This window comes from Pan paniscus, chromosome 1 (assembly GCF_029289425.2).
Source record: "Pan paniscus chromosome 1, NHGRI_mPanPan1-v2.0_pri, whole genome shotgun sequence".
NCBI lineage: Eukaryota > Metazoa > Chordata > Mammalia > Primates > Hominidae > Pan > Pan paniscus.
Genome location: NC_073249.2, coordinates 164,256,950 through 164,284,789, shown reverse-complemented (window position 1 = coordinate 164,284,789; position 27,840 = coordinate 164,256,950). Strand labels below are relative to the sequence as shown.

General features: G+C 35.5%; 1 protein-coding gene across 12 annotated transcripts in view; it reads right to left on the bottom strand.

The window, feature by feature from the left end:
- The window catches only part of DOCK7 (dedicator of cytokinesis 7), a 232,910-nt gene that overhangs the window by 112,118 nt on the left and 92,952 nt on the right, over positions 1 to 27,840 (bottom strand). For 11 of the 12 annotated variants that reach the window (XM_055091843.2, XM_063600783.1, XM_034966435.3 and 8 more), the window contains exons 15-18: positions 19,252 to 19,369; positions 15,931 to 16,001; positions 11,900 to 12,038; positions 10,339 to 10,440 (exon numbers count right to left, since the gene is read on the bottom strand). In XM_055091843.2, the coding sequence (XP_054947818.1) occupies positions 10,339 to 10,440; positions 11,900 to 12,038; positions 15,931 to 16,001; positions 19,252 to 19,369 (430 nt within the window). Of the gene's footprint in view, positions 1 to 10,338; positions 10,441 to 11,899; positions 12,039 to 15,930; positions 16,002 to 16,851; positions 17,627 to 19,251; positions 19,370 to 27,840 lie in introns of those variants that run through there. The other variant, XM_034966462.4, reaches the window with a different exon arrangement.

Genomic DNA, 27,840 nt, shown 5'->3' with positions numbered 1-27,840 from the left:
AAATGCTCATCATCACTGATCAATAGAGAAATGCAAAATCAAAACCACAATGAGATACCATCTCACACCAGTTAGAATGGCGATCATTAAAAAGTGAGAAAGCAACAGATGCTGGAGAGGATGTGGAGAAACAGGAACACTTTTGCACTGTTGGTGGGAGTGTAAATTAGTTCAACCATTGTGGAAGGCAGTGTGGTGATTCCTCAAGGATCTAGAACTACAAATACTATTTGACCCTGCAATCCCATTACTGGGTATATACCCAAAGAATTATAAATTATTCTACTATAAAGACACATGCACACATATCATATGTTTACTGCGGCACTATTCACAAGAGCAAAGACTTGGAACCAACCCAAATGCCCATCAATGATAGACTGGAGAAAGAAAATGTGGCACATATACACCATGGAATACTATGCAGCCATAAAAAAGGATGAGTTCATGTCCTTTGCAGGGACATGGATGAAACTGGAAACCATCATACTCAGCAAACTAACTCAAGAATAGAAAACCAAACACCACATGTTCTCACTCATAAGTGGGAGCTGAACAATGAGAACACATAGACACAGGGAGGGGAACATCACACACTGGGGCCTGTTGGGGGGTGGAGGGCTACGGGAGGGACAGCACTAGGAGAAATACCTAATGTAGGTGACAGGTTTATGGGTGCAATAAACTTCCATGGCACATGTATATCTATGTAACAAAACTACACGTTCTGCACATGTACCCCAAAACTTAAAGTATCATAAAAATAAATAAATAAAAAGAAATTCAACATCTCTGAGGCAAAAAATAAAGATTCTGAAACATTTTTGAAAAAAAAAAAAAGCCAGCAAAGTTGAAACCCATCAAAGCAATAAACACTATTAGCCCTTTCAATCTAAAACACTTGTTTTCAGCTTTTAAAAATTTCTTTAAAAATAACAGTTCTCTTCAGTTCTAAAACAAGTGGACCTGATAGATATCTACAGAACTCTCCATCCCAAAACAACAGAATATACAATCTTCTCAGTGTCACATTGCATTTAGTCTAAAACTGATCACATAATTGGAAGTAAAACACTCCTCAGCAAATGCAAAATAACTGAAATAATAACAAACAGTCTCTCAGACCACAGAGAAATTAAATTAGAACTCAAAGAAACTCACTCAAAACCACACAACTACACGGAAATTGCACAATTGCTCCTGAATGACTGTTGGGTAAATAATGAAATTAGGGCAGAAATCAAGAAGTTCTTTGAAACTAATGAGAACAAAAAGACAATGTACCAGAATCTCCGGGATGCAGCTAAAGCAGTGTTAACAGGGAAATTTATAGCACTAAAATGCCCACATTAAAAAGCTAGAAAGATTTTTTTTTTTTTTTGAGACAGAGTCTCGCTGTCACCTAGACTGGAGTGCAGTGGCACGATCTCAGCTCACTGCAACCTCTGCCTCCTAGGTTCAAGTGATTCTCCTGCCTCAGTCTCCTGAGTAGCTGGCATTACAGGCACGGGCCATCATGCCAGGCTAATTTTTTTTTTTTTTTTTTAAGTAAAGATGAGATTTCACCATGTTGGCCAGGCTGGTCTCAAACTCCTGACCTCAAGTAATCCCCCTGCCACAGCATTCCAATGTGCTTGGATTGCAGGCGTGAGCCACTGTGCCCTGCCTAAAAAAAAAAAAAAAAAAAAAAAGCTAGGAAGATCTCAAAGTGAAATCCTAACATCACAACTAAAAGAACTAGAGAACCAACAACAACAACAACAAAAAACCCAAAGCTAGCAGAAGACAAGAAATAACCAAGATCAGAGCAGAAGTGAAGGAAACAGAGACACAAAAAACCCTTCAAAAAATTAACAGATCCAGAAGCTTTTTTTTTTGAAAAAAATTAATAAAATAGACTACTAGCTAGATTAATAAAGAAGGAAAAAGAGAAGAATCAAATAGACACAATAAAAAATGATAAAGGGGATACCACCACTGACCCCACAGAAATACAAACGACCATCAGAGAATGTACTACAAACACCTCTCTGCAAGTAAGTTAGAAAATCTAGAAGAAACAGATAAATTCCTGGACATATACATCCTCCCAAGACTGAACCAGGAAGTTGAATCCCTGAATAGACCAATAACAAGTTCTGAAAATGAGGGAGTAATAAATAGCCTACCAACCAAAAAAGCCCAGGATCAGATGGATTTACAGCTGAATTCTACCAGAGATACAAAGAGAGCTGGTACCATTTCCTCTAAAACTATTCCAAACAACTGCAAAGGACTCCTCCCTAACTCATTTTATGAGGTCAGCATCATCCTGATACCAAACCCTGGCAAAGAAAGAACAACCAAAAAAGAAGGCTTCAGGCCAATATCCCTAATGAACATCAATGCAAAAATCCTCAATAAAATACTGGCAAACCAAATCTGGCAGCACATCAAAAAGCTTATCACCATGATCAAGTAGGCTTCAACCCCGAGATGCAAGGCTGGTTCAACACACGCAAATCAATAAACGTAATCCGTCACATAAACAGAACTAAAGACAAAAACCACATTATTACCTCAATAGGCTCAGAAAAGGTCTTTGATAAAATTCAGTATCGCTTCATGTAAAAACTCTCAATAAACTAGGTATTGAAGGAACATACCTCAAAATAGTAAGAGCCATTTATGAAAAACCCACAGCCAATATCATACTGAATGGGCAAAAGCTGAAAACATTCCCCTTGAAGACTGGCACGAAACAAGGATGCCCTCTCTCACCACTCTCCCCCCTCCCCCCCCTTTTTTTTTGAGACAGAGTCTCACTCACTCTGTCACTCAGGCTAGAGTGCAGTGGTATGATCTCAGCTCACTGCAACCTCCACCTCCTGGGTTCAAGCGATTCTTCCACCTCAGCCTCTCTAGTAGCTGGGATTACAGGCACATGCCACCACCACGTCTGGCTAATTTTTGTATCTTTAGTAGAGACAGGGTTTCACTATGTTGGCCAGGCTGGTCTTGAACTTCTGATCTCAAGTGATTTGCCTGCCTTGGCCTCCTAAAGTGCTGGGATTATAGGCATGGGTCACTGCACCCAGCCACCACTCCTATTCAACATAGTATTAGAAGTTTTGGCCAGGGCAATCAGACAAGAGAAAGAAATAAAGGTATTTAAACAGGATGAGAAGAAGTCAAATTGTCTTGGTTTGCAGATGACATGATCCTCTATCTAGAAAAACCCCACTGTCTCAGCCCAAAAGCTTCTTAAGCTGATAAGCAACTTCAGCAAAGTCTCAGGATACAAAATCAATGTGCAAAAATCACAAGCATTCTTATACACCAACAACAGACAAGAAAAGAGTCAAATCATGAATGAACTCCCATTTATAATTGCTACAAAGAGAATGAAATACCCAGGAATACAGCTAACAAGAAAAGTGAAGGACCTCTTCAAGGAGAACTACAAACCACTGCTCAAGGAAATCAGAGAGGACACAAACAAATGGAAAAACATTCCATGCTCATGGATAGGAAGAATCAATATTGTGAAAATGGCCATACTGCCCAAAGTAATTTATACATTCAATGCTATTCCCATATAACCACTGTAGACATTCTTCACAGAACTATTTTAAAAAGCTATTTTAAGATTCACATGGAACCAAAAAAAGGCCCATACAGCCAAGACAATTCTAAACAAAAAGAACAAACCTGGAGGCATCACGCTACCCAACTTCAAACTATACTGAAAGGGTACAATAACCAAAACAGCATGGTGCTAGTACAAAAACAGACACATAGACCAATGGAACAGAATAGAGAACTTAGAAATAAGACCAAACACCTACAACCATCTGATCTTCAACAAACCTGACAAAAACAAGCAATGGGTGAAGGATTCCCTATTTAATAAATGGTGCTGTGAGAACTGGCTAGCCATATGCAGAAAACTGAGACTAGACCCCTTCCTTACACCTTATACAAAAATTAACTCAAGATGATTAAAGACTTAAATGTAAAACCCCAAACTATACAAACCCTAGAAGAAAATCTAGGCAACACCATTCAGGGCTCAGGCACAAGCAAAGATTTCATGACAAAAACATCAAAAGCAATTCCAACAAAAGCAAAAATTGACAAATGGGATCTAAATAAACTAAAGAGCTTCTGCACTGCAAAAGAAACTATCATCAGAGTGAACAGACAACCTACACGATAGGAGAAAAATTTTGCAACCTATCCATCTGACAAAGGTGTAATATCCAGAGTCTACAAGGAACTTAAACAAATTTACAAGAAAAAAACAACCCCATTAAACAGTGGGCAAAGGACATGATCAGAAACTTCTCAAAAGAAGACATTCATGTGGCCAACAAACATACGAAAAAAAGCTCAGTATCACTGATCATCAGATAAATGCAAATCAAAACCACAATGAGATACCATCTCACACCACTCAGAATGGCAATTATTATAAAGTCAAAAAACAAAAGATGCTGGTGAAGCTGTAGAGAGATAGGAACACTTTTACACTGTTGGTGGGAGGGTAAATTAGTTCAATAATTGTGGAAAACATTGTGGAGATTCCTCAAAGACCTAGAACCAGAAATACCATTCGAACCAGCAATCTCATTACTGGGTATATACCCAAAGGAATAGAAATCATTCTATTATAAAGACACATGCATGTGTATGTTCACTGCAGCACTATTCACAATAGCAAAGACACTGAATCAACCCAAATGCCCATCAATGATAGATTGGATAAAGAAAATGTGGTACATATACACCGTGGAATACTATGCAGCAATAAAAAGGAATGAGATCATGTTCTCTGCAGGAACATGGATGGAGCTGGAAGCCATTATCCTCAACAAACTAACGCAGGAACAGAAAACCAAACACTGGATGTTCTCACTCATAAGTGGGAGCTGAACAATAGAACACATGGACACAGGGAAGGAAACAATACACACTGGGGCCTGTCGTTGGGGGGAGTGTGGGGAAGGGAGAGCATCAGGAAAAATAGCTAATGCATGCTGGGCTTAATACTTAGGTGATGGGTTGATAGGTGCGGCAAATCACCATGGCACATGTTTACCTATGTAACAAACCTGCACATCCTGCACATGTACTCCAGAACTTAAAAATAAATAAAAAATAACAGTTCTCAAAGTCTGGTCTGAGAATCAGCAGCACAAACATTATCTGAAAACTGTTAGACATGTAAATACTCAAGCCCCAACCTAGATCGACTGTCACAAAAACTCGGGAAATAAGGTTCAACAATCAGTGTTACAACAAACCCTCTAGGTAATTTCGATTCATGCTAAAGTGAAAAATGTCTTTTATCTTAAAATATTCTAATAAGCAATGGCAATAGCAATGGTGTAATAGTAGCAAACACTTCCGTAGCACTTTCCAAGTGCCTGGCACTATTCCAAATGCTCTCCATGTTATTATATCATTCAATCATCAATACAACCAATTACTGTAAGTCTTAATTATTCTCATTTTACAGATGAAAAAACTGAGGCACAGAAAGTGTCTTAGTCACCTCAGGCTGCCATAACAAAGTACCATAAACAGGTGACTTAAACAGCAGATATTTATTTTCTCACAGTTCTGGAGACTGAAAGTCTAAGATCAAGGTGCCAGCATGGTCAGTTTCTGGTGAGGGTTCTCACCCTGGGTTGCAGATGGCCACCTTCTTGCTTGTATACCCACACTGGGGGAGAGGGGATGTCAAGCTCTCTGGTCTCTTCTTACAAGGGCACTAATCCAATTATGAAGGCCCCACCCTTATAACCTTGTCTAAACCCAATTCCCTTCCAAAGACTCCATCTCAAAATGCCATCACATTGAGGGTTAGGCTTCAACATATGATTTTTTTGGGGGAAACAATCTGTTCCATAGCAGAGAGATTAAGAAACTTGCCCAGGGTCACACAATTAAGTGTTGGAGCCAGGATTAAAGCCTTAGAAGATTATGCTCTATTGCCGTTCAAAAGCATATAGATTTTTAAAAAAATAACAAAAATCCCTTCATAATCGCACACCTCTTCTGAGAGCTAACTTTGCTAAATTTGGTATATAAATTATTCCTACACAATTACCTACATACAGAGTTGGATTGTGGCTATGTTGTTCAGTAAATAAAACAGAATTAAAAAGAAACAGAGTGTGTATCAGCAGCATGGAGGAGGGAAAGGTTGCAAATTCATGCAGTGAAGAAAGACTTCTTTGAGGAAATGCTGCTGTGTCTACAATTTTAGTAAAGAAAAAGACTCAGCTATGTCAAGATCAAGAAAAGAAAAGAGAAAATTCAAAGGGCTGGAGGCAGAAAAAAGCTTGGAAGAAGCTGTCAGTGCAGAGAGAAAGGGATGTAGTAATGATTGTAGACGATGATGCTGGAGAAGTGGAAAAGACCAAATCATTCAGAGATTTGTAGGTCATGTGAAAAAATACTTGGATTATGTCTATGTGCAAGAAAAAGCCAGAGAAATGTTTTATTTGATCATAAGCAATAGAATGAAACCACCTAATTTTAATTTTAAAATTGCTTTATTTTGTGAGAATGGATTTCAAAGAGGTAAGAACTGAATAATATTATAAAGCAGAGAAAGTGAATGAAATAGGAACTACATATAGCAGAAACACTAAATCTTAGTAAAACAATGCCATAAGCTTTTTGTTAAATTCATAAAATAAAGTAAATAATGTCATATTTTGGCATACAAATACTTCATTTTAAAAGTAATTTTAAAAGGCTTGTTTTCAGGACACTGTGAATATACTTAAGGCTACAGAAATGTACACTTAAAATTAAAATGATAAACTTTATGTTCTATACATTTTTTACCATAATATTTTTATTTATTTATTTATTTTGAAGAGACAGGTTCTTGTTCAGTCACCCAGGCTGGAGTGCAGTGGTGCAATCAAGGTTCACTGTAAACTCGAACTCCTGCTCCCACCTCAGCCTTCCAAAGCACTGGGATTATAGGTATGAGTCACCATGCCAAGCATTTTTACCCTAATTTTTAAAAATCCTAATTTTATACACTTACAAGGAAGAAGAGTATGGAAAAGGGGAGGAGTCAGGAAGTACCTTGGCTGTAAGGAACGGCATTTTGAAGTTATTTTGATATTAGACAATGCCACTGGCCACCCAGAACCCCATGAGTTCAACACAGAAGGCATCAGAGTCTTCTACCTGCCCCTAAATGCCATGTTTCTAATTCAGCCTCTAGATTGCGAGTCATAAGGATCTTTAAGATTCATCACACACGGTACTCTACGGAAAGGAGTGTGAATGCTATGAAGAGAACCCCAATAAATAGAACATCATTAAAGTTTGGAAGGATTATACCACTGAAAATGCTATCATTGTTCTAATAAAAACCATCAAGCCTGAAACAATAAATTCTTGCTGGAGAAAACTGTGTCCAGAGGTTGTCATGACTTCACAGACTTTATGACAGAGCCAATCAAGAAAATCATGAAATAAATTGTGGATATGGCAAAAAGGAAAAAAAAAAGTGAGGGGTACAGATTTCCAAGGAGAAACTCACGAGCTCATAGACACCAGACTGGAGGAATTAATAGAAGAAGACTTGATGGAGATGAGTGCTTTTAAACCAGTGCCAGACATTGAGGCAGCAAACATAGAAGAAACAGTGTCAGAAAACAAACTGACATTATACAACATGGCAGAAGGGTTATTCAAGACTGCTTTTGACTTCTTTTAAAACATGGACCCATCTGTGCTAACGGCACTGAAACTAAAACAAATGAATAAAGATTGGCACCACATAGAAATATTTTTTTTCTTTTTTTTATATTGAGACAGAGTCTCACTCTGTCGCCCAGGCTGGAGTGCAGTGGCACAATCTCGGCTTACTGTCAACTTCTGCCTCCCGGGTTCAAGCGATTCTCACGCCTCAGCCTCACAAGTAGCTGGAATTACAGGTGCCCGCCACCACACCTGGCTAATTTTTTGTATTTTTAGTAGAGAAGGAGTTTTGCCATGTTAGCCCTGATGTTCTTGAACTGCTGACCTCAGGTGATCTGCCCACCTCGGCCTCCCAAAGTGCTGGGATTACAGGCATGAGCCACCACACCTGGCCAGAAACACTTTCTTAAAAGAGATGGGGTCTTGCTATGTTTCCCAGGCTGGAGGGCACTGGCTAGTCAAAGGCACAACCACAGCAAAGTGCAGCCTCGAACTCCAGAACTCGAGTGATCCTCTCAAGAAGCTGGGATTACAGGTGTGCCACTGCATCCTGCTCTGGAAATATTTTTAGAGGAATGAAAAAGCAAAAATGTCAGACAGAAATTATGATGTATTTCTGTAAAGTTACACCAAGTGTGCCTGCTTCCCCTTCCACCTCTTCTGCCTCTGCTACCTCTAAGATAGCAAGACCAATCCCTACTCTTCCTCCTCCTCCTCAGCCTACCCATCATGAAGACAATGAGGATGAAGGCCTTGATGACGATCCACTTCTACTTAGTGATAGTAAATATATTTTCTGTGCCTTATGATTTTCTTAAGAACATTTTCTTTCCTCTATATCACTTTAAGAATATGGTATATAATACATTTAACATACGAAATACATGCTAATTAACTGTTTATGTTACTGGTAAGGCTTTCAGTCAACAGTAAGCTATTATATTAGCACTTAAGTTTTTAGGGAGTCAAAAGTTATACGTGGATTTTTCAAGTGCATGCTAGGGAGGAGGGATGTCACCCCTTACTGCCATGTTGTTTAAGGGTCAACTGTTTACAAAAGTTTTGGCTCTTAATCAGGTGGCTTATTTCACATATCAAGCAGCTATATTATATGTCTACAGTCAAATCCAAATTATCACCATATTCTTGATCTGTGAGCATATACAGTATGGTAGCTAGAAGAAAATCATGAGTCTCCCTTTAGAAAGCTGAACTTGCACTGCAATTAAGTAAAAACAAATCCTTAACTTCAACAAAAATATATTTTCTTTTAAAACATCTCCTTTGAAACATAATGCTCTCTGACAAATGGCCACCTTTCTATATAACAAAGTCACATGAAAAAGTCATCACTGAAAAGATGTGTCCCTGGAAAAATGAATGAAAGATTGGGAGGAGGGAGAGTCATATTTCTTACTCTACTGTCTTTATTCATTAATCTAATAAATATATACTGAGTGTCTATGATGTGCCAAGTACTGTTCTAAATACTTGTAGACAGCAATGAGCAAGACAGACAAAGTTCCTACCCTCATAGTGTTTATACTCTATAGAGAATAAATAAACAAAAAACATTTTAAATACAAAGTCAATGATAAATGACATGAGGAAAAATAAAGAGATAAAGTGGGAGAGGCTGCTATTTAGAATAATCATAGATGACTTCCTTGGTGAGGTGATATTTGAGTAGAGGTCTGAGTAAAATGAAGAACCAGGCTTTGTGATAGAGCACTGCCAGCAGAGGGAAGAGCAAAGGGCCTGAAATGCAAATGCACTTTTCGTGTGTAAGGAACAGCAGAGGCTCTGTGCTATGTGGCTATCAAAAGTGAGTGACAGAGAACAGTGAGAAATAAGATCAGAGCAATAGCCTTGAATTGTTTTTTAAAAATAAAAATACATAAAAATTTATTTGTGAATACATTTTGAATTGTATTCTGAAAACAAATAGCACCAGGAAAATATTCACAAAACGTATTTTAGAGTAACATTTACCAGCAGTTATATTCAAAATCATTAAGAGACACTGACAACCATTGTGTTTCTCTCAAGAGGAACTTTGGTTTATGAACGGTGGCTATTGATTCTTGATTGAGATTTTTCCAATATTTGTGTTACAAGTCTTTCAAATCCCATATGTAATCATCAAAGTTGCCAATATCTCATGTATTACAGGTTCACAGCTACTTTGTTTTCATTCACATGATCTTCAATTACAAAAAGATTCTAAAAAATTAATTTAAATCTGTTTTCCTTCCTCCAGTCTTTTAGTGAAATGTTAAGTCTACTAAAAATAAAAAAGAAATATTCACTTATTTAAAGAAGTTTCTCAAGTTACAGTATGAAAATTCTCCAAAATGATCTTTTGAGTTTACATTCCATGTATTATTTTGGTTTTAAAATGAGGATATTTAAATTTAAAATGAAATTTAAATTTAAATTTAAAAACAGGATAAAAGCTTTTAAGTTTTACGTAAAAGAATTTTAACCACGGGAGAAAATACTTTTCCTTCATTATCTATAAACTTTAAGTAGAAGAAATGGCAAGAGTTTGCTTGGTAAAAACATCTTTATAGTAAAAAACCCATTTCATTCAATCTGGAGAAAGTCAACATGGGAGACACTGACCTCAGGAGACAGTACAGAATAAGCCTGTGGTGGTTTTTCCAATGAGACTGGCAAGCAAAACTGGCCAGTCTTCAACCGTCCATTCTGAAGCATTGGTATCCACTTTTAAATGAAAAGAAAACAATTTTATTTTAAATATGCTTGCTATAAAAATAATTACTTAGCATGTTTTAAGAACTTGGTACAAGCCAAATTTGTCTCATATCATCAAACATTAAGGGATTTAATTATACAAGTAATAATAATAATAGGCCTTCATAATCCCTCTAAAGAGAAGTTTCCCTAATGAAATTTTATTAAGGAAGATATCACCAAAACATTATTATTACTAACCATGCAATATTAAAATCTAGAGGCAAAAAGTTGGTCTTAGAAAAAAGCCATGAAGTAAATCCATTTTAAAACTGAGATAATCATTTCAATGTAAATAGTGAAAGAAATAATTGATTAGACAGGAATGATAGAAACAAAAAGTATGATCATAAATTTATTTTCTTACAGTTAGAGCAAAACTCATGTCACAAACTGCAAGAGACAAAAATAATGAATCAAATGTTGGCTTTTCTCTTCTGGCTGAAAGCATAATTTTTCTGACAGAACTGTGTTATACCATGACTTCCTTCATCTTAGGTTTATCTTTGCAATTCAACCATAGTAATTTTTTTTTCTTTTTTTTTGAGACAAGGGTCTCACTCCATCACCCAGGCCAGAGTGCAGTGGCATGATCTTGGCTCACTGCAACCTCTGCCTCCCGGGCTCAAGCAATCCTCCCATCTCAGCCTCCCTAGCAGCTGGGATCACAGGTGCACGACACCACGCCTAGCTAATTTTTGTATTTTTGGTAGAGATGGGGTTATGCCAAGCTGGAAAGCATAATTTTGAAAAATACTCAAGGGTTTTAATTTATTCTCCAATAGTCTCTTTTACTTTTTATATAAAATCATTATCTGCTGAAGAGTCTATGAACCTATTATATTTATACTGCATTGTTGGGTATACACCTAATAATCAGGACCAACACCCAAGTGTTTATACGTGTTAGTCAATAAATCAATTAATTACATTAGTTAATTACATTAATGGGCATTTTCTTGTTATAATGGCTCTTCCTAATCAATGCAACTTCATAACTGTGGGGAATCAGACAAGAAATATTTAAATAACAAGAAACAGGCCAGGCGCCATGGCTCACGCCTGTAATCCTAGCACTTTGGGAGGCCGAGGCAGGCAGATCACTTGAAGCCAAGAGTTTGAGACCAACTTGGCAAACATGGTGAAACCCCATCTCTACTAAAAATACAAAAAAATTAGTTGGACATGGTGGCGGGCACCTGTAATCCCAGCTATTCAGGAGGCTGAGGCAGGAGAACTGCTTGAACCCAGGAAACGGAGGTTGCAGTGAGCCAAGATTGCGCCACTGTACTCCAGCCTGGGAGACAGAGACTCTGTCTCAAAAAAAAAAAAGAAAAGAAACCCACAAATAACCAGAAATATCAATTATATCTTAAATATCACCATTATTTTAGCTCTTTGATCTAAATATTGAACCAAAAGGACTTACTGTATATCCAACTGGTGTTTCAAGAGGAGTATTTTGTTTTTGTTGACAACTAACATGATAAAAAGTAAAAAGCAAGTGATGATGGTCAGTTAAAGTAGCAGGAAGCTTAACCTTGATTTCTTCATGAAAATCAGGAGACCTTCATACAAAAAAAAAAAAAAAATCAACAGTCAGTAATTTGTCCAAAATAAATAATGTATTTGTATATTTGAATAATTTTAAAATTTTAAGATTCATGTTTAATTTTTCCTCTAGTCCAAAATATTTTTCTTTATCCCCAATCTCTAAATAACTAAATCTTACTTCCATATAAGAGAGCTGCCACTGTTTCTGAAATTTCTCATCCCAATTTTCTTAATCGGCTGAGTAATCCTACTATTTAAAAGTTCATTAATAATCACCACCTTGATCCTGAGATCTCCATTAGATTGGAAGCTGCATAAAAGAGGACACTAAGGTAGGGAGTTCTCTATTTATGAGCCAATTCTGATAAACATTATATAAAACATTTTTCCTTCATAGGAGAATGCTTTCATATTAAAACTAATGTTTATCATCCTTTTGTAAAAAAATGGGAAAAAAGGCATCTTTAGACAACTTAATATCAAAATATCACATTGGAGGCCAGGTGTAGTGGCTCACACCTGTAATCCCAGCACTTTGGGAGGCTGTGGCGTCAGGATCACTTGGAGTCAGGAGTTTGAGACCAGTCTGCACAACATAGCCAGACTCATCTCTACAAAAAATTTTAAAAAGTCCTAGCTACTTGGGAGGCCGAGATGAGAGGATCACTTGAGTCCAGGAGTTCAAGGCTGCAGTGAGCTATGATCCTGCCACTGCACTCTGGCCTAGGTGACAGAGTGAGACCGAAAAAAAAAAAAAAAAAAAAAGATCAAGTTTTGCTCTATAGACTGTCTTATATCAACCATCTCATTGTTGAAGAAATAAAAAGAGTTACCTAAATCCTAAATATGGACTAGAATTGACCGCTAAAACAAACAAAAAAAAAACCGGTAAAATCAGGAAACGCCCACAAACTGCATTTGCCTCAGTTTAGAAGCGCTTCCAGACTCTTAAGAATACATCAAATATCTTGTTTGACCAAACCAATGACACTTTCTTCTCAATATTCACTGAGAATAATCCCAAGAGGGCACTTTTATAGAAAAGCACGGCTGCTATTCATAACAAAAAGGGATAAAACCTTAGCATCCCAACCTTCCATATTCAGTTAGTATCTCTCAGAATTATATTCAACAAAAATGCAACCAAACCATATTGCTCCAACTATCTTTAAAGCGAGGTCTGTCCCACCAATCAGGTTTTCTTCCTTAGATGTTAATAGGTCAAATATCCTCCCATCTCAAATAAGCCTCAAAAACATTAACAGGTATAGACTTGAACACAGGAATATTAAGTAGAACAAGGCTTTTGATAATAAACAAGAAAGATAGCTAATGCTAGCCATCTGAGAACTTGATGACTTCAGTGAAAAAAAATAAGACACTAGGCATCTTATTACTAATCCCACCAATCACCACTGAATTATGAAAGTTGAGTTTACCAACAATGTCAGATGGCATAGTCATTTTAATTCCACTAATGCTGAGAACAAAAATAAAGACCTAGCAATAAAATGAGATAATTTTTAGAAATTACTATCTTCCTTATCAATATATTTCTTGGTATTCAGTGTTTTAGTTCACTTCTGTCCTAAAAATCATGTAATGTGAAGACTTTTGTTGAAAATTAAATATCTAAGAGAGCTATTCATTCAATAAGTAGGTTTAATTGCCCACCTTTGGCTAAACATTGCATTACTTTTGTGGTGGTTTTAAAGATGAAGATTAAAAAAAAACTTCCCTCAAAAAGTAGGCAACAGCAGGAATATAAGTAAGACACATATATATCAATAGCTATGCTATAAAACAGGGGTTGGCAAACTATGGCCTATGAGCTAAAAATAGTTCACCGCCTGGTTTTGTATAGCCTGCAAACTAAGAATGGTTTTTACATTTTTAAATGATTGGGGGTAAAAAAGAATAATATTTCACAACATGTGAAAATAATATGAAATTCAAATTTCAATGTCCATGAATAAAGCTTTATTGGAACACAGCTACACCCATTTATTTGTAACATTACTTACTGCCTATGGCTGTTTTTGCACTATAATGGCATAGATGAATGGCTGCAAGAGAGACCATATAACCACAGGCCTAAAATATATACCATCCAGTCCTTTGTAGAAAATTTTTGCCGACCCCTGGTATACAGCATATAGGGTTATGTGCTTCAAAAACAGAGCTGAACAGATTACTTCAAGTTTGAGGTCAGGGAATTGTAACTTAGGAGGTAATATTTGATATGGACCTTGAAGAATGAGTAGGAGTTCAATAAGTAAAGGGATTTGGTATTATAATAGAAAAAAAACCAAGATTGGCCCAGAAACAGGACAGCACAGGTTATGTTTAGTAATAAAGCAGAAAAGAAATCAGCAAGACTTAACAGATGATTGAATATTAGAGAAGAGGAAAGACAAAGATGTCTTAAATTTTGCGCCAGAGTAACCGGAAAATGGTGGTATCATTAATAAAAATGGAGAGTAAGAAAGACATAGGGTCAGGACAAGAGTCAAGGATAGATATATGAACACAGAGAAGACAGCAGGGCATCCAAATGAGTATGTCCAGTAGGCCACTAAAAATACATATCTGTACTTCAGAAGGAAGGTATTACTAAAAATAGAGTTGGAAACAATCCACATAAATATTAAAGCAGTAGCATTTTCACTGAATGTAACTCTGAGAGATACATGTACGATTATTTAAGAAAACAATATATTAAGAATGAGGGTTAAGGGCAAAACGTTAGTGTTTTGTGTGGAATGCCTTACACTTACGGGAAAAAGAATACTACAGAAAAAAAAAAGAAGTGTTCAAAGAGGTAGAAGGAAGCTCAAGACAAGGCCACAATATAAAGACAAGAAAGAAGAAAGTTTTAAGAAGGGCAAGGAAAATACATACTATACAACAGCACTGAGAAAGGACTGTTGTGTTTTTAAGTATGGAAACAGAAGCTTCTTTTTGAGAATAAGAGACAGAGCCAATGAAGCAGGAGACTAATGCTGCAAGAAACCGGATAAATGATTGACTTATATTCTGGAAGAGGTTAAAAGGATCATTTGAAAGCAGAGGTGAAAAGATTCACATTTAACAGGGAGTAGGCCATCACTCCCCTTGAAACAGAAGGAAAGGCAAATCAGTATAGAGAATTTGAGATGAAGAGTAGAGAAGTTGATGGACCACGTCAAGTTGGATAGTCTTGATAAATAGGAATGCTGAGAGTAAAGCACACAGAAAAGAAGTAGGAGCTAGAAGAAACTCCTGTAGCTACTGCTAAATGAAGGCAAAGTGTTAAAACAATAAGATTATAAAAGAGCTGTGGGCCCCAAAAAAAAAAGATAAAATGAATTGCTGTAGCCCTATCATATGATACAATAACATCAATTTGTGATAGTCCTGATTAGTACAATTTTGTGATTTTTCTCCAACAGTATTCAATAATCCCCCCAAAAGAAAGAAGAAATTAAAGGTTATCCAAAGTTAGCAATTTCCCAAGGAAGAAAAATGACAAGTCACTAAATCAAAGAATTAATGGATACTGGTAACATCACCAATTTAACTGACTAATGTGTTCAAGCTTAGTAAAGGGTAAAGTTACTACAAAGTGTCAGGTGGAAATAACTGGGAAAGACCAAAGGACCAGCGGCCACAATGATAATCAATAACAATATAATAAAAATGAAAGGATCAGAGAATTCGATAGAAAAGATGTTTGGTGTACAAAGTCATATTTGGGATGTCAATAGAAAATGGCTGTGCATCCACAGGTTGAAAATTATAACTCTGATGTCAGCCTTGAATTTGGCACATTTAGTGCAGCAAAGCATTTGGTAAACACACTAATGTGAGTGCTAACAATGCCACTGAGAAGTGAGTAACTTTGAAAGAAATATTTGAATTCAGTACCTGTTATGATATACTACGGCTGTATAGGCTTCCTTTGAAAATTCTGAACAGCTAGATTTACCAAAGATTACCTGAAACAAATAACAGCATGTTGAAACTTTGTTGTAGTAAATGCTGGATGTTTCATAACTATGTAAGAATTTGTCTGATTTAATAACTATTTGAGAAAAATGGGCAAAATCAGCCCAATGAAGAACAATGTGCCTACTGACGTTCATCAAAAAGTTCAATTGCTTAACTATAAGTTTCTTTTCAACAACAGACCCATCTGACATTTAAATATTTCAAAAGTTTCTATCAATTTTATTTATATCTACTGGGAAATTAGATACATTTCTTTCCTTTTTCTTAAAGAAGGTGAAGAATTCACTTTTAAATCAGATGTAGCATATTATTTGGAACTTATGTAAGAAATATAAATAGTGGCATAAACCTACTATACAAATTGTTGGCTTCAACACTAAAACAGCAGAGTCATTCTGAAAGTCAAATATAAATTATATATGATATCAGAAATCCTATTTTAGGTCAAGCTATGTATCCTTTGCTTCTAATATTTCCTTCAAGCTACTCTACAATAGAGGAGGAGCTCCATTCTTATATTTTTGCATATATACATATTTTTAATCCACCACATTAAAAAGAATACAATATTACTTTTGGAATAAGTTTATAGATAAAGTAATTCAGCCTTGTATATCTGTCTCTTGACTTCTGGAGTAATAACAGGAATACTGTGGTTAATTAGAGCAGCTGATTAGATAAATGGCTCAATGTCAAGGTTATAGCTATAATTCCTATGTGAGACAGACTTGCAGTGTTATCTAGCCAGAGATTAAACTTTTAAAGTCTGTATAGCCATCTTTACATATGCATGAATAGATATGTGAACATGTCAGACAATTCCATCAACACAACTGGTAAAACAACTCAAAGTTTATTATTTATATAAAGAGATTAATTGGCATCATCCTTAATTAGAAGGGCATATTAAGCAGGTATTTCTGTTTCTTTTTGCAACATTTCAAGCAGGCTCTTTTATTTTAAGGGTATGTACAAGTGTAATAATTATGACTTTCCTAAGATATATATTATTTCATCAATTTACAAATACCTTAGTATGTTTTCATAAATTGTTCCTGTGCCAGAATTATGAAGTTTACAATTTTATCATGTCAATATTACATTATCAAAAAGTTATCTTAGGACCCATTTAAACGGCCCTTTTTTTTAAAAAAGCAAACACAGTATGTCTATGTTTATATACTCTTTCAAATCAGCCATTTCATACATAAAAACATTGTATTTTCATATGACTAATAACACACAAGTAAAAGAAATGCAATACCTTTTTTCCCTCTGAGAAGCTATCTCTTTTCACAAAATAACTTGTTTATTTTCATAATATGACATAAAGCAGACAGTGTTCCTTTTTTGACCATTTGACATGTACTTTTAATCATTTAGCAATATGGATTGAGCATTAATTATTTATCCAAAAATGTGATAGGAGTCAAGATATAGACATGAGTAAGACATCGTCCCTGCCCTCAAGGAGCTCACAATCTAATGGGTGAAATTAAGAAATATAGAATCATCAAGTGATAAAGTCCCATGAAAGAAGTGAGAAGATGCTATGGTAGCACCAAAGAGGGAGAGGTCTAACTGTCGGTATAGGATGGGTGCAGCTGGGGCTCTGTAGAGGAGGCCACATATATGATAAGACAAGGAAGAGTTTGTTAGGTAAACAATAAAAAATAGATTATTCTACATATATTACATTTGTCATATGCTCAAATTCATATGGCAACTCACACATAGGCTGACCAAGTATCTATTTTCACAATCTAGTATCTTTTCATCAACTATCATAGTACATTCATTCCTTCAGCAGAAATGAACTAGTATAAAACATGAAATGTGAATTCCAAATCTCAAAAATAAATTCTACAATTATTCAACAAATATTTATTCAGTATGTATTATATGCAATAATCTGAAAAAAATGCCATACGAGAATACAAAGATGAATAATTTGTGCTCACTGTTGTCAAGGATATCTACAAATGTTGATGTAACTGAGGCAACAGGGTAGATGAAAATGTATCTTTCCCAGTATGTGGAAAATCAGAAGAACTTCATTAAAAGATGGACATGGAAGGATAAAATAAGACTATTAACAATGCACCTATTCTTAGCTCATTTTCATCCCACTAGGGTTCTCAGAGGTTGAGAATCTATAGCAATAGCATATTTCTATTCCATATGTTACTGACTTCAGCTGAGCCAAAAATCCACTCTCATGAAACTTGCATTTATTAGTGTCCCACAAATCCTGAATGACAATTTGGACAGTCAAGAATCTCTAGTCTGGTCTCAATCTACTATTTCTGATTTTTCTTCCAGTGCTCTGGTTCCCTGGCAACTCACCACTGTCATTACTGTTCACAGGCATTCCCCAACTTGAAATGCTTTCCTTTCCCTGCTCTCCAAACACACTATTAACATTTTAATGACCTTTGGTTTCAGCACAAAAGTACCTTTTCCATGAGATGCCTGTTACCTCAGTAAGGCATTATCTCCCACCTCTGAATACCTACCTATTCCTTTGAATCCCTATACCAATCTTCTAATAATTAGCACATAGCTTGATTCTCAACATTGTCTGCAAAATGTAATCCCTGGGGAGACTTAAAAATACTGAAACCTGGTCCAATCCCCATACATTATGATTTAAGTGAGATTCAGCCTGAACACTGGTAGTTTGAAAAGCTTCCCAGGTGAATCTAATGTGCAGCCAAGATTGAGAACTAATGCCAGAGTTTGTCAACCAAGGTAGGAAAAGCCATACATATTAAAATCACCCACGGAGCATTTTCAAACTATAACACAGCCTCATATACCACACATCACTTCCCACCTCCTTAGCTGGTCTTACATTCTAAAGGGAGTTGAGGAGAATAAGAATCACAGACGCCAAAAGTACAGAAAAGATATCTCTACTTTGATAGAGTTCTCTAGGTGATCTAACCCTCTTTTGAAAATCACTATTTTAGATTTATATGTATTCATTTTATATCCTCTGGATTACAAGTCTTATTCATCTTTGTATTTCTAGGAGTGCCTAACATATACCAAGTCTTCAAAAATAAGTTAGTCTTCAAGTAATGTCATTACTATCTATACAGAAAGTAATGCAGTTAGAAATTTGGTTTAAAAGATCACATTAATTTCCAGGTTGCAGTTGCCAACCAAAGAGAAAGAAAAAAGTCTATTTGAACTTAATACAAAAAATTAGAAAAGTAAAAGAACATTTCTTACCGGCATGGCATTGCTTGGATCCTCTCCATACATAAACTGGACTTTCACTGTTATATTTCTAGCAGAACCTTGACGATTGGCAAAATTAAGACTCTGAGGGTATATGTAGAGAAGATTTCTGTGAAAGCAACAGTATAGATGATAGTAAATACATATCTAAGAAACACTATGTATCACTCACAAAATACCACAAAATAAGTGAGCAAATACTGAATTACTGATATTGGCTAGCAATTATGCTAAGTATTTTCACATGTGACGTTTTATTTACTCCTGAGAGCAATCATTCAAATACACAGCAATAAAACATGTCCCAATTTTGCAGATAAATTGAGATTCAGAAAAGTTAACTGATTTTTGCATATAACTAAGTGAGTGACAAAGCTGAAATCAGAGTAAAGGTCAGTCAGACTTCAAAACTCATTATCTTCACTCTACAAGAGGCTTCTGGAATAAATGAATATGGACTGACACATTATTAAGTTAAAAAAATAGTTCTAATATTATCTTAGTTCCTCCAAGCACATATAAATAGGATGACATTTATAAATGTGGCTTTTGTATAAATGTGATTAAGAATTTAAGAGGTATAATATTCCACATTATTTTTCAAAAACACATTACAATATGATGGATATAATAGAGTTAGGTAGTTACTACAAAACAATAATATCCTAATTTGCATTTATTTGAATTCTTGTCCAGCTCATCATCTCTATCATAGACAAACTTTAATAGTCCTTGCTGCCAACACACAGAAGAGAAATAATTCAAGAAAAGACACTAAAGAGCTAAAAAAAAAAAAAAAAAAGAATCAAGAGTTACTTTACCTGAAGACTAGCGTTTAGAGCCAATGAACAAGACGTTTAGTATAATAGAACCTTGCTAATCAACTGCTGGGGCAATGAAAACAGGTCTAAATTTTCTGAAGAGTGGTAGGGCAATATAGAAATTTTAAATGAACGTAACACTTTGACCCAACAAACACACCTCTAACCTAAGGAGAAAACTGTACACATGTGCAAATGATTGTGTTCAAAGTAATTCATTACAACATTTTTGATAAGAGAATGATTACACAAAATTATAAAGAAACACAACGTTTATCAGTACTGAGTTGGTTAATTAAGATACCTTAATAAGAAGGAATATCATGTGTCCCCAAACAATGTACAGCCATATTTACTGATGTGGAAAGAGATACCTAGCATGTTGAATGGGATATACGGTGGGGAAGAAGCAGGTTCCAGAGCAGGATGTATAGTGACATTACCCTATTTGTGGAAAACTCTGTGTGGGGGTGTGGGGGAAGGTAGAGAGACAGAGTGGATAAAATTATATTTCTAAAAACTAATAATGATGGCTGGGCTTGAGTGTGTTTTAGTTAATAGTAATGGTTTTCTTTTTTTATACTTTACAATTTTACAGTGAAAATATATGATCTTTACAATTAGAAAAAGCAATAAAGTAATTGCCATGCCAGAGGATGGGAATGTCTTTGACAATAAGCACACCAACTAGAAGTACTAAAAAAAGAAGAAGAATCAGTTGTGCTCAAAATAGTCAAAACATATAAAAGGCAAATACAGAACTGTTATGACTGGTCAGCTTGCTAGTCTAAAAAACTTAAGATCAAAGATGACTATGACTGACCAACCACTGAAATCATCCAGTAAAATTTATAAAGAAAACATTTGCTGATTGCTCCAACAAATGTCAGGCATTGTGTTGGGCACTAGAAAAATAAATAGGAAGATTAAGAAGTCATTCCCTGGTCTTGAGGAACATAGTATAATGGGATAAAAATGCCTATAAACAGACCACTTCAAAACAACACAGTGTTACAAGACAGGCATGCAAAAGCCCTATAGGAGGAAAAAATAGGTACCTAGCTGTCTGTGGGGAAGTCTTTTCATTTATAAGATCCCCCATCTTTTCTACCCTTGTGATTTATTTGTTGATGAAAGTGAAGTTTCTCTGTAGATCTTCCAGAGCCTAGATTTTACTGATTGCACCCCTGTAGTGTCATTTGAGATGTTCTTCTGTGGTTTTTGTAAATTGAGAATTGAATCTAGCGCCTTAGTCATATTTAGGTTAGAATTTTTTTCAGGAAGATCACTTTATAAAGGATAATGTGTTATTTTTTCAGGAAATGTTTGGTTGCTTCCTTCTATGAAATTAGTAGACGATGATCAATGCCTAAATCCATTATTTTTTTAATTTTTAAAATTTACTATTTTTTTTAAGAGACAAGGTCTCTGTCGCTCAGGCTGAAGTGCAGTGGTACGATCATACCTCACTGCAGCCTTGAACTCCTGGCCTAAAATGATCCTTCTGCCTCAGCCTCCTATGTAGCTGGGACTACAGGCACGTGCCATCACACTGGGCTAATTTTTCTATTTTTTTGTAGAGATGGAGTCTTACTATGTTGCCCAGGCTGGTCTTATATTCCTGGGCTCAAGTGATTCTCCCATCTTGGCCTCCCAAAATGCTGGGATAACAGGCACAAGCCACAGTCCCCAGCCCACCTAAATCCATTAATTAATTAAGGTTGCCAAACGGTAATATCCTGTCATTTCTTTTTAATTTTGCATCTGGAGTACATTTATGAAGAGTGCTTTCCCTCATCTACTATTTGCTTTGCCAGTGAACCATCATATGAGAGGCAGGAATAAATGCTTGATTCTTTTCCATTACCTGCCAGTTTGCAAAATAATAAATTGGTGCACTACAATCCTCCAAAAACGATCAATTACATCTTATTTTTTAGCATCATTTATAAACTCACAGATGAAACATATTTGATGAGTCTCAGTATATTAGAGTTATTATTCTTATGGATGATTAACTTGTCCCATCTTTGGCAAATGAAAAAAACAATGCAAGCTGGTTTTTGATTCAATCATAGTGGTCTGTGACAATTTTCTGTTATGACAAGACGTTCCAGACTCTTCTTATTTTTTTTTCCCCAGACCTGGAGTCAGTCATTTTACCAAGAAGCTGTAGTTTTCTTAAGAAACATTTTTTTCAAACCACAACGTGAGCATTCATTGTGGATTGGTCACTGTTTCTAGACAATTTAAGTACAAAGAGTTGGGGAGAAATGCTTCCAACAAAAAAAAAGTATCCAGACTTCATACTGATATTTCCAACTCAAATTCAGGACTATAAGGTTTTTACTTAATCTTTTCTGTCTTGTATCTGTACATCATTTTTCCCAAGCTGAGAGTTATTCTCAAGGACACCAACTATGAAAGAATTAAAAGTATATCATTTAATGGCGTGAACCCGGTAGGCGGAGCTTGCAGTGAACCGAGATCACGCCACTGCACTCCAGCCTGGGTGACAGAGCAAGACTCCATCTAAAAAAAAAAAAAAAAAGTATATCATTTAATTACTCATCTGTGTTGTTCTAAGAATGGCATCTTAAGGAATCCCAAGATTCTGCGTTCAGACAGAGACAGACAAGTCTGCCAAGAAGACCAAAAGGGCACCCATACAGAAGACAGAAAACCACCAGAGTACAATGACATGGAAACCAAAGGAAGAAAATATAAGAAAAATGAAATAATTAAATATTTAGTGCTACTCAAGAGCCAAGTTAGGCAAGTACTGAAAAAATTCAACGGGATTTAGCAAAATGAAAGTCACTGATAATCTCAGGCTGCAAACAGATAAAAGTAGGGTCAGGAATAAAAAGGAGGTAAGAAATTCTTAAAAGTAGCTGTGAAGGGAAAAAAGATAATGCAATAATTGGAGACAGACTATGGGAATTTTGGAAGTCTTTTAAAATAAGAAAGGTTTGATCTTGATCACATCCTTGTGAAAATAATTTAGTTAAGACAGAGTCTGCATATACTAGAACAAGAATGTAAGATTCCTGAGGCGATGGTGGGAAGAACAGAATCCAAAGCACATGATAATATATTAACCTGAAGTATGTCTATAATTCCTCATTGCAATGTTTATTGAGTATCCAGTGTGATAGGTACTGAGAATAGAGATAAAAGATGAAGTCCTTAGCTTCATAGAACTCGTGGTCTAGAGGGGAAATCAGACAAGCAAATAATGATAATAATGTAGTATGATAAATGCTGTGAACACAGAATCACACTGCAGCCAGACAAGGACCTGGGATTAAAGAATCTGCTCACAAAGCACATGAACAGACACTTCTGAAAAGAAGACACACATGCAGCCAACAAGCATATGAAAAAAAGCTCAACATCACTGATCATGAGAGAAATGCAATTCAAAACCACAATAAGATACCATCTCACACCAGTCAGAATGGCTATTATCAAAAAGTAAAAAAGTAATAACAGATGCTGGTGAGGTTGTGGAGAAAAGGGAACACTTATACACTGTTGGTGGGAGTCTTAGTTTAACCACTGTAGAAAGCAGTATGGCGATTCCTCAAAGAGCAAAAAGCAAAACTACCATACGACCCAGCAATCCCATTACTGTGTATATACCCAGAGGAATATAAATCATGCTACTATAAAGACATATGCACATGAATGTTCACTGCAGCACTATTCACAATAGCAAAGACATGGAATCAACCTAAAAGCCCATCAATGACAGACTGGATAAAGAAATCAAGTAAATGTGGTACATATACACAGGGAATACCATGCAGCCATAAAAAAGAACAAGATCATCATGTCTTGCAAAAACATGGATGGAGCTGGGAACCACTATCCTTAGCAAACTAATGCAGGAAGAGAAAACCAAATACTGCATGTTCTCACTTAGAAGTTGTAGCTAAATGATAAGAACTTATTAACACAAAGAAGGAAAAAACAGACACAGGGGTCTACCTGAGAAGGGAGGGTGGAGGAGAGAGAGGAGCAGAAAAGATAACTATTGGGTACTGGGCTTAATACCTGAGTGATGAAATAATCTGCACAACTAACCCCTGTAACACGAGTTTACCTAACAAACCTTCACATGTCCCCAAACCTAAAAGTTTAAAAAAAGTATTAATCTACATTAAAAAATAAAAAATAATAAAAGAAAAGAAAAACTCAAAAAAATCTGCTCACAAATGTCAATGAGAAATTTCCAAATGAAATAGACAAGCAAAACATACAGAAAAACAAACATGCCATGCATGCTTCCCTCTACCACCCCCCACCCCCAAATCTCCACATTTGGATTACTACTATCTTTGCTTTGCGGGCATGGACATGACTGGCTACTTCCCATCTTTCAAATACAGGAAAGCCTCAACTTTACCCTTCCCCCATCATACCACTTTGTTACTTCATTCAGAACTCTTATAGAATCTATAATTATCTTGTTCATTTATGTATTACTTCTTATTTTTATATCTCCTCTAATACAGCCAAAATACATGAGGGCAGGGACCTTATCTATTTGTATAACTGCTCTATTACCAGTCCCTTAAATAGTGCCTCATATTTAATGAATAAATGAATGAATAGTACAGACAGCATTAAAAAATTTAGTTACTTAACACTTCTAGGAGTTTAGATTCCAGGTTAAATAGAAATTGAACACTATCTATAAACCACGTTTGATTTCCAATATAAGCAATATAATTTTAAACTCGTCTCTGAAGGTGAAAGGCATGCAATTTTGAGTTCCGAATCCAAATTCTTTTCCATTTGACTGCTAACTCCATTAATAAATTCCCAAATAAATCTAGTAAGTCTTTACATTGCATTTAAAATTCTCCTTCAAAGAAATTTCCAAATCAACAAGGTAAATTAATGAAAAATGTTGAGGTAGTTGACACTTAGCAGGAAAAAGATGAATTCCTATTTCAATCTCTCATCAAAATAAATTATAGATCAAAGGCTAAAATAATAAAAATAAAACCACAAAAATACTAGAAGAGCTTTAAAGAGACCGGATTTTATAGGTGAGAAAGGCATTTCTTAGCATAAGCCATAACATTTATAAGATATAATTTTTAAAGCATCTATTAATACACAGCAAGTGATACCATAAACGCAGGAGGAAGAAAATGACAAACTGAAAAAATCTATTGTTTGTTATATATATAACAAAGAATTAGTATCCACAATATGTAAATAATTCCTAAAATTAGTCAGAAAGAGACAAACTTAAAAAGAGGGTAACAAGGAGGGGAGCAAATTATGTACATAACCAGATGATTCGCAAAGACGGCAACAGAGATGGCCAGCAAAACAAACTAGATATATACTTGTCTATTAGATTTATCAACATTTTTTGCCTTTTTCATTAAAAGCATTTGTAAAAGGATATAGGAAAAGAGGAACTCTCATATACTCCTGGCAGGGATGTAAATTGGTACAACCCTTTTGAAGGGCAATCTGACAAAAGCAATCGTAAGTTACAAGTCAACATCTATGAATGTATATGAAAATATTTATATACATACATCACCACCATAAAAGCATTTTCTATACATACTGTTTATAATTAGAAAATTGGAAACAAATGATTAAAAGGGGGCTGATTAAATTAAGGTTCATCTATATAACAGGATTATGCAGCTATTAAAAAGGACGTGGTAACTCTATAGACATTCATAGGAAAATAAATTTTAAAATACTAAGATCCTGAATGATACATATATCATGAGCTATTATACATAACAAGATCCCACTTGTGTTATAAAAAATTATGTTTAGTCATTCAAAGGGTCTGGTATGATAGACCCAAAATGTTAATAGAGTCAAGATTTTTATTTTTTATAGGTTTTTGAAATACCTGAATTTTCACAATAAGTACTTTGCACATTAAAAATCTTAGCTGGGCATGGTGGCTCACGCTTGTAATCCCAGCACTCTGGGAGGCCAAGGTAGGCAAATCACCTGAGGTCAGGAGTTCGAGACCAGTCTGGCCAACATGGTGAAACCCTGTCTCTACTAAAAATACAAAAATTAGCCAGGCTTGGTTGGGGGTGCCTGTAATTCCAGATACTCGGGAAGCTGAGACAGGAGAATCGCTTGAACCCAGGAGGGGGAAGTTGCAGTGAGCTGAGATCACGACACTGCACTCCAGCCTGGGCAACAAAGAGCAAAACTCCGTCTCAAAAATAAATAAATAAAAAATCTTTACATGTCCAAAGATACGGCTGTTCAACTAAAAAATATATATGTATAAAACTTAACATGTTAATAGTGAACACACAAAACAGTAAGATAGATAAAATTATTCCTTCAAAGCTCACTTAACCTCTGGATCTACACTGTCCAAAAAGACGGTCTAATGAGACAATTGAGCACTTGATAGGTGAGTGGTTCTAACTGAGATATGTTCTCAGTATAAAACATACAATAGGATCTTCCTAACAACATTAATTAAAAAACAAATTATTGTAGTTAAAAAGGAAAAAATTAGAGATACTATGTAAAAAAGAGCCAAAATACCTTGTATTTTATTTGAAAGACATATCTCCATAAGATTACACAACCTGGTGTAGGATAAAGGACTTTGCTTTGCTTGGAATTTAAACAATTTAGGCTCTTAAATGTCCTAAAATTCTCTGTAGCTAAGAAATTTTTATATTGGTTCCTAGGAACTAGGAATCCTTAAATTAGGCCCTACATTTGCTTACAAGTTTATTTTCCTTGGCATAAAATTTTTTAGTTTTTACATTACTGGTTATATTTGATCAGGGTTCTATTTAAATAGGCACAAGTTCAAGCAAAGATCAGATTCTGCTTTTAGCAGTGTGTACTCAGGCAGGAAGTATTAAAAGGCAGGCAGAAAATCCTTTATAAAATTACTACTTTCAATGCATTTTCCCATGTTGAAATGCTTCTGCAGTTTATAATTAGGCAAATTACTTTAATTATAATCAATAATGCTGTTCAAATTACTATAAGAAAAGAATTATACAGATATTTATACCAAGAGACAATATACTAGAAACCAAGACTACGTGACCATTACCTCTACTCTGTCAGTGTTATTTGTGAGAAATTGCACAAATTTTGCAAAAAGTGTTAGTATCCTAGTACAGTATCAAATATAGAAGGAAATAATTTCATAAAGCCTGTCTTTGGTACTAGTGCTCAGTTACTTCCATTAACTAAAAAAGGGGCTACTCTTCAAATTCCCTTCTCTAAAAAGAACGTACTATATCAAAAGGGGGTAACCACTACTACGTATACATTCTGCACTTAGAAATCCCTATATGTTGATTTTATCATTCTCTTATTCAATAAATATTGTTTCTACAATGTGTAAGGCATTATGTATTAAAGCATTATAAGGAATATAAGTTAAAAACACATACAAATCTTGCCAATCAACAGCTTATAGTGTAATAGGGGAGAGAAGCTGGCCCATCTATATTCTCCCTCAACTAGCAAGTGGATGAAATATCAGCGTCAATAGTTATAAGCCACAAAAGCTGACAGCTTAATAAAGAGAAGTTTTGAAATATGTATTTCATGACCAATAATTACAACTGTAACTTTTCTATTTAAAGAAGGAGAAAATTTGAATTTCTTCTCTAGCTCAACATACACTTCTATAATTCCATTACATGAACCAGAGTAAAGGGTAAGATGGAAATGAAGAATATTTTCTTACCCTTTTGTGGTTCTATATTGGACACTTAAA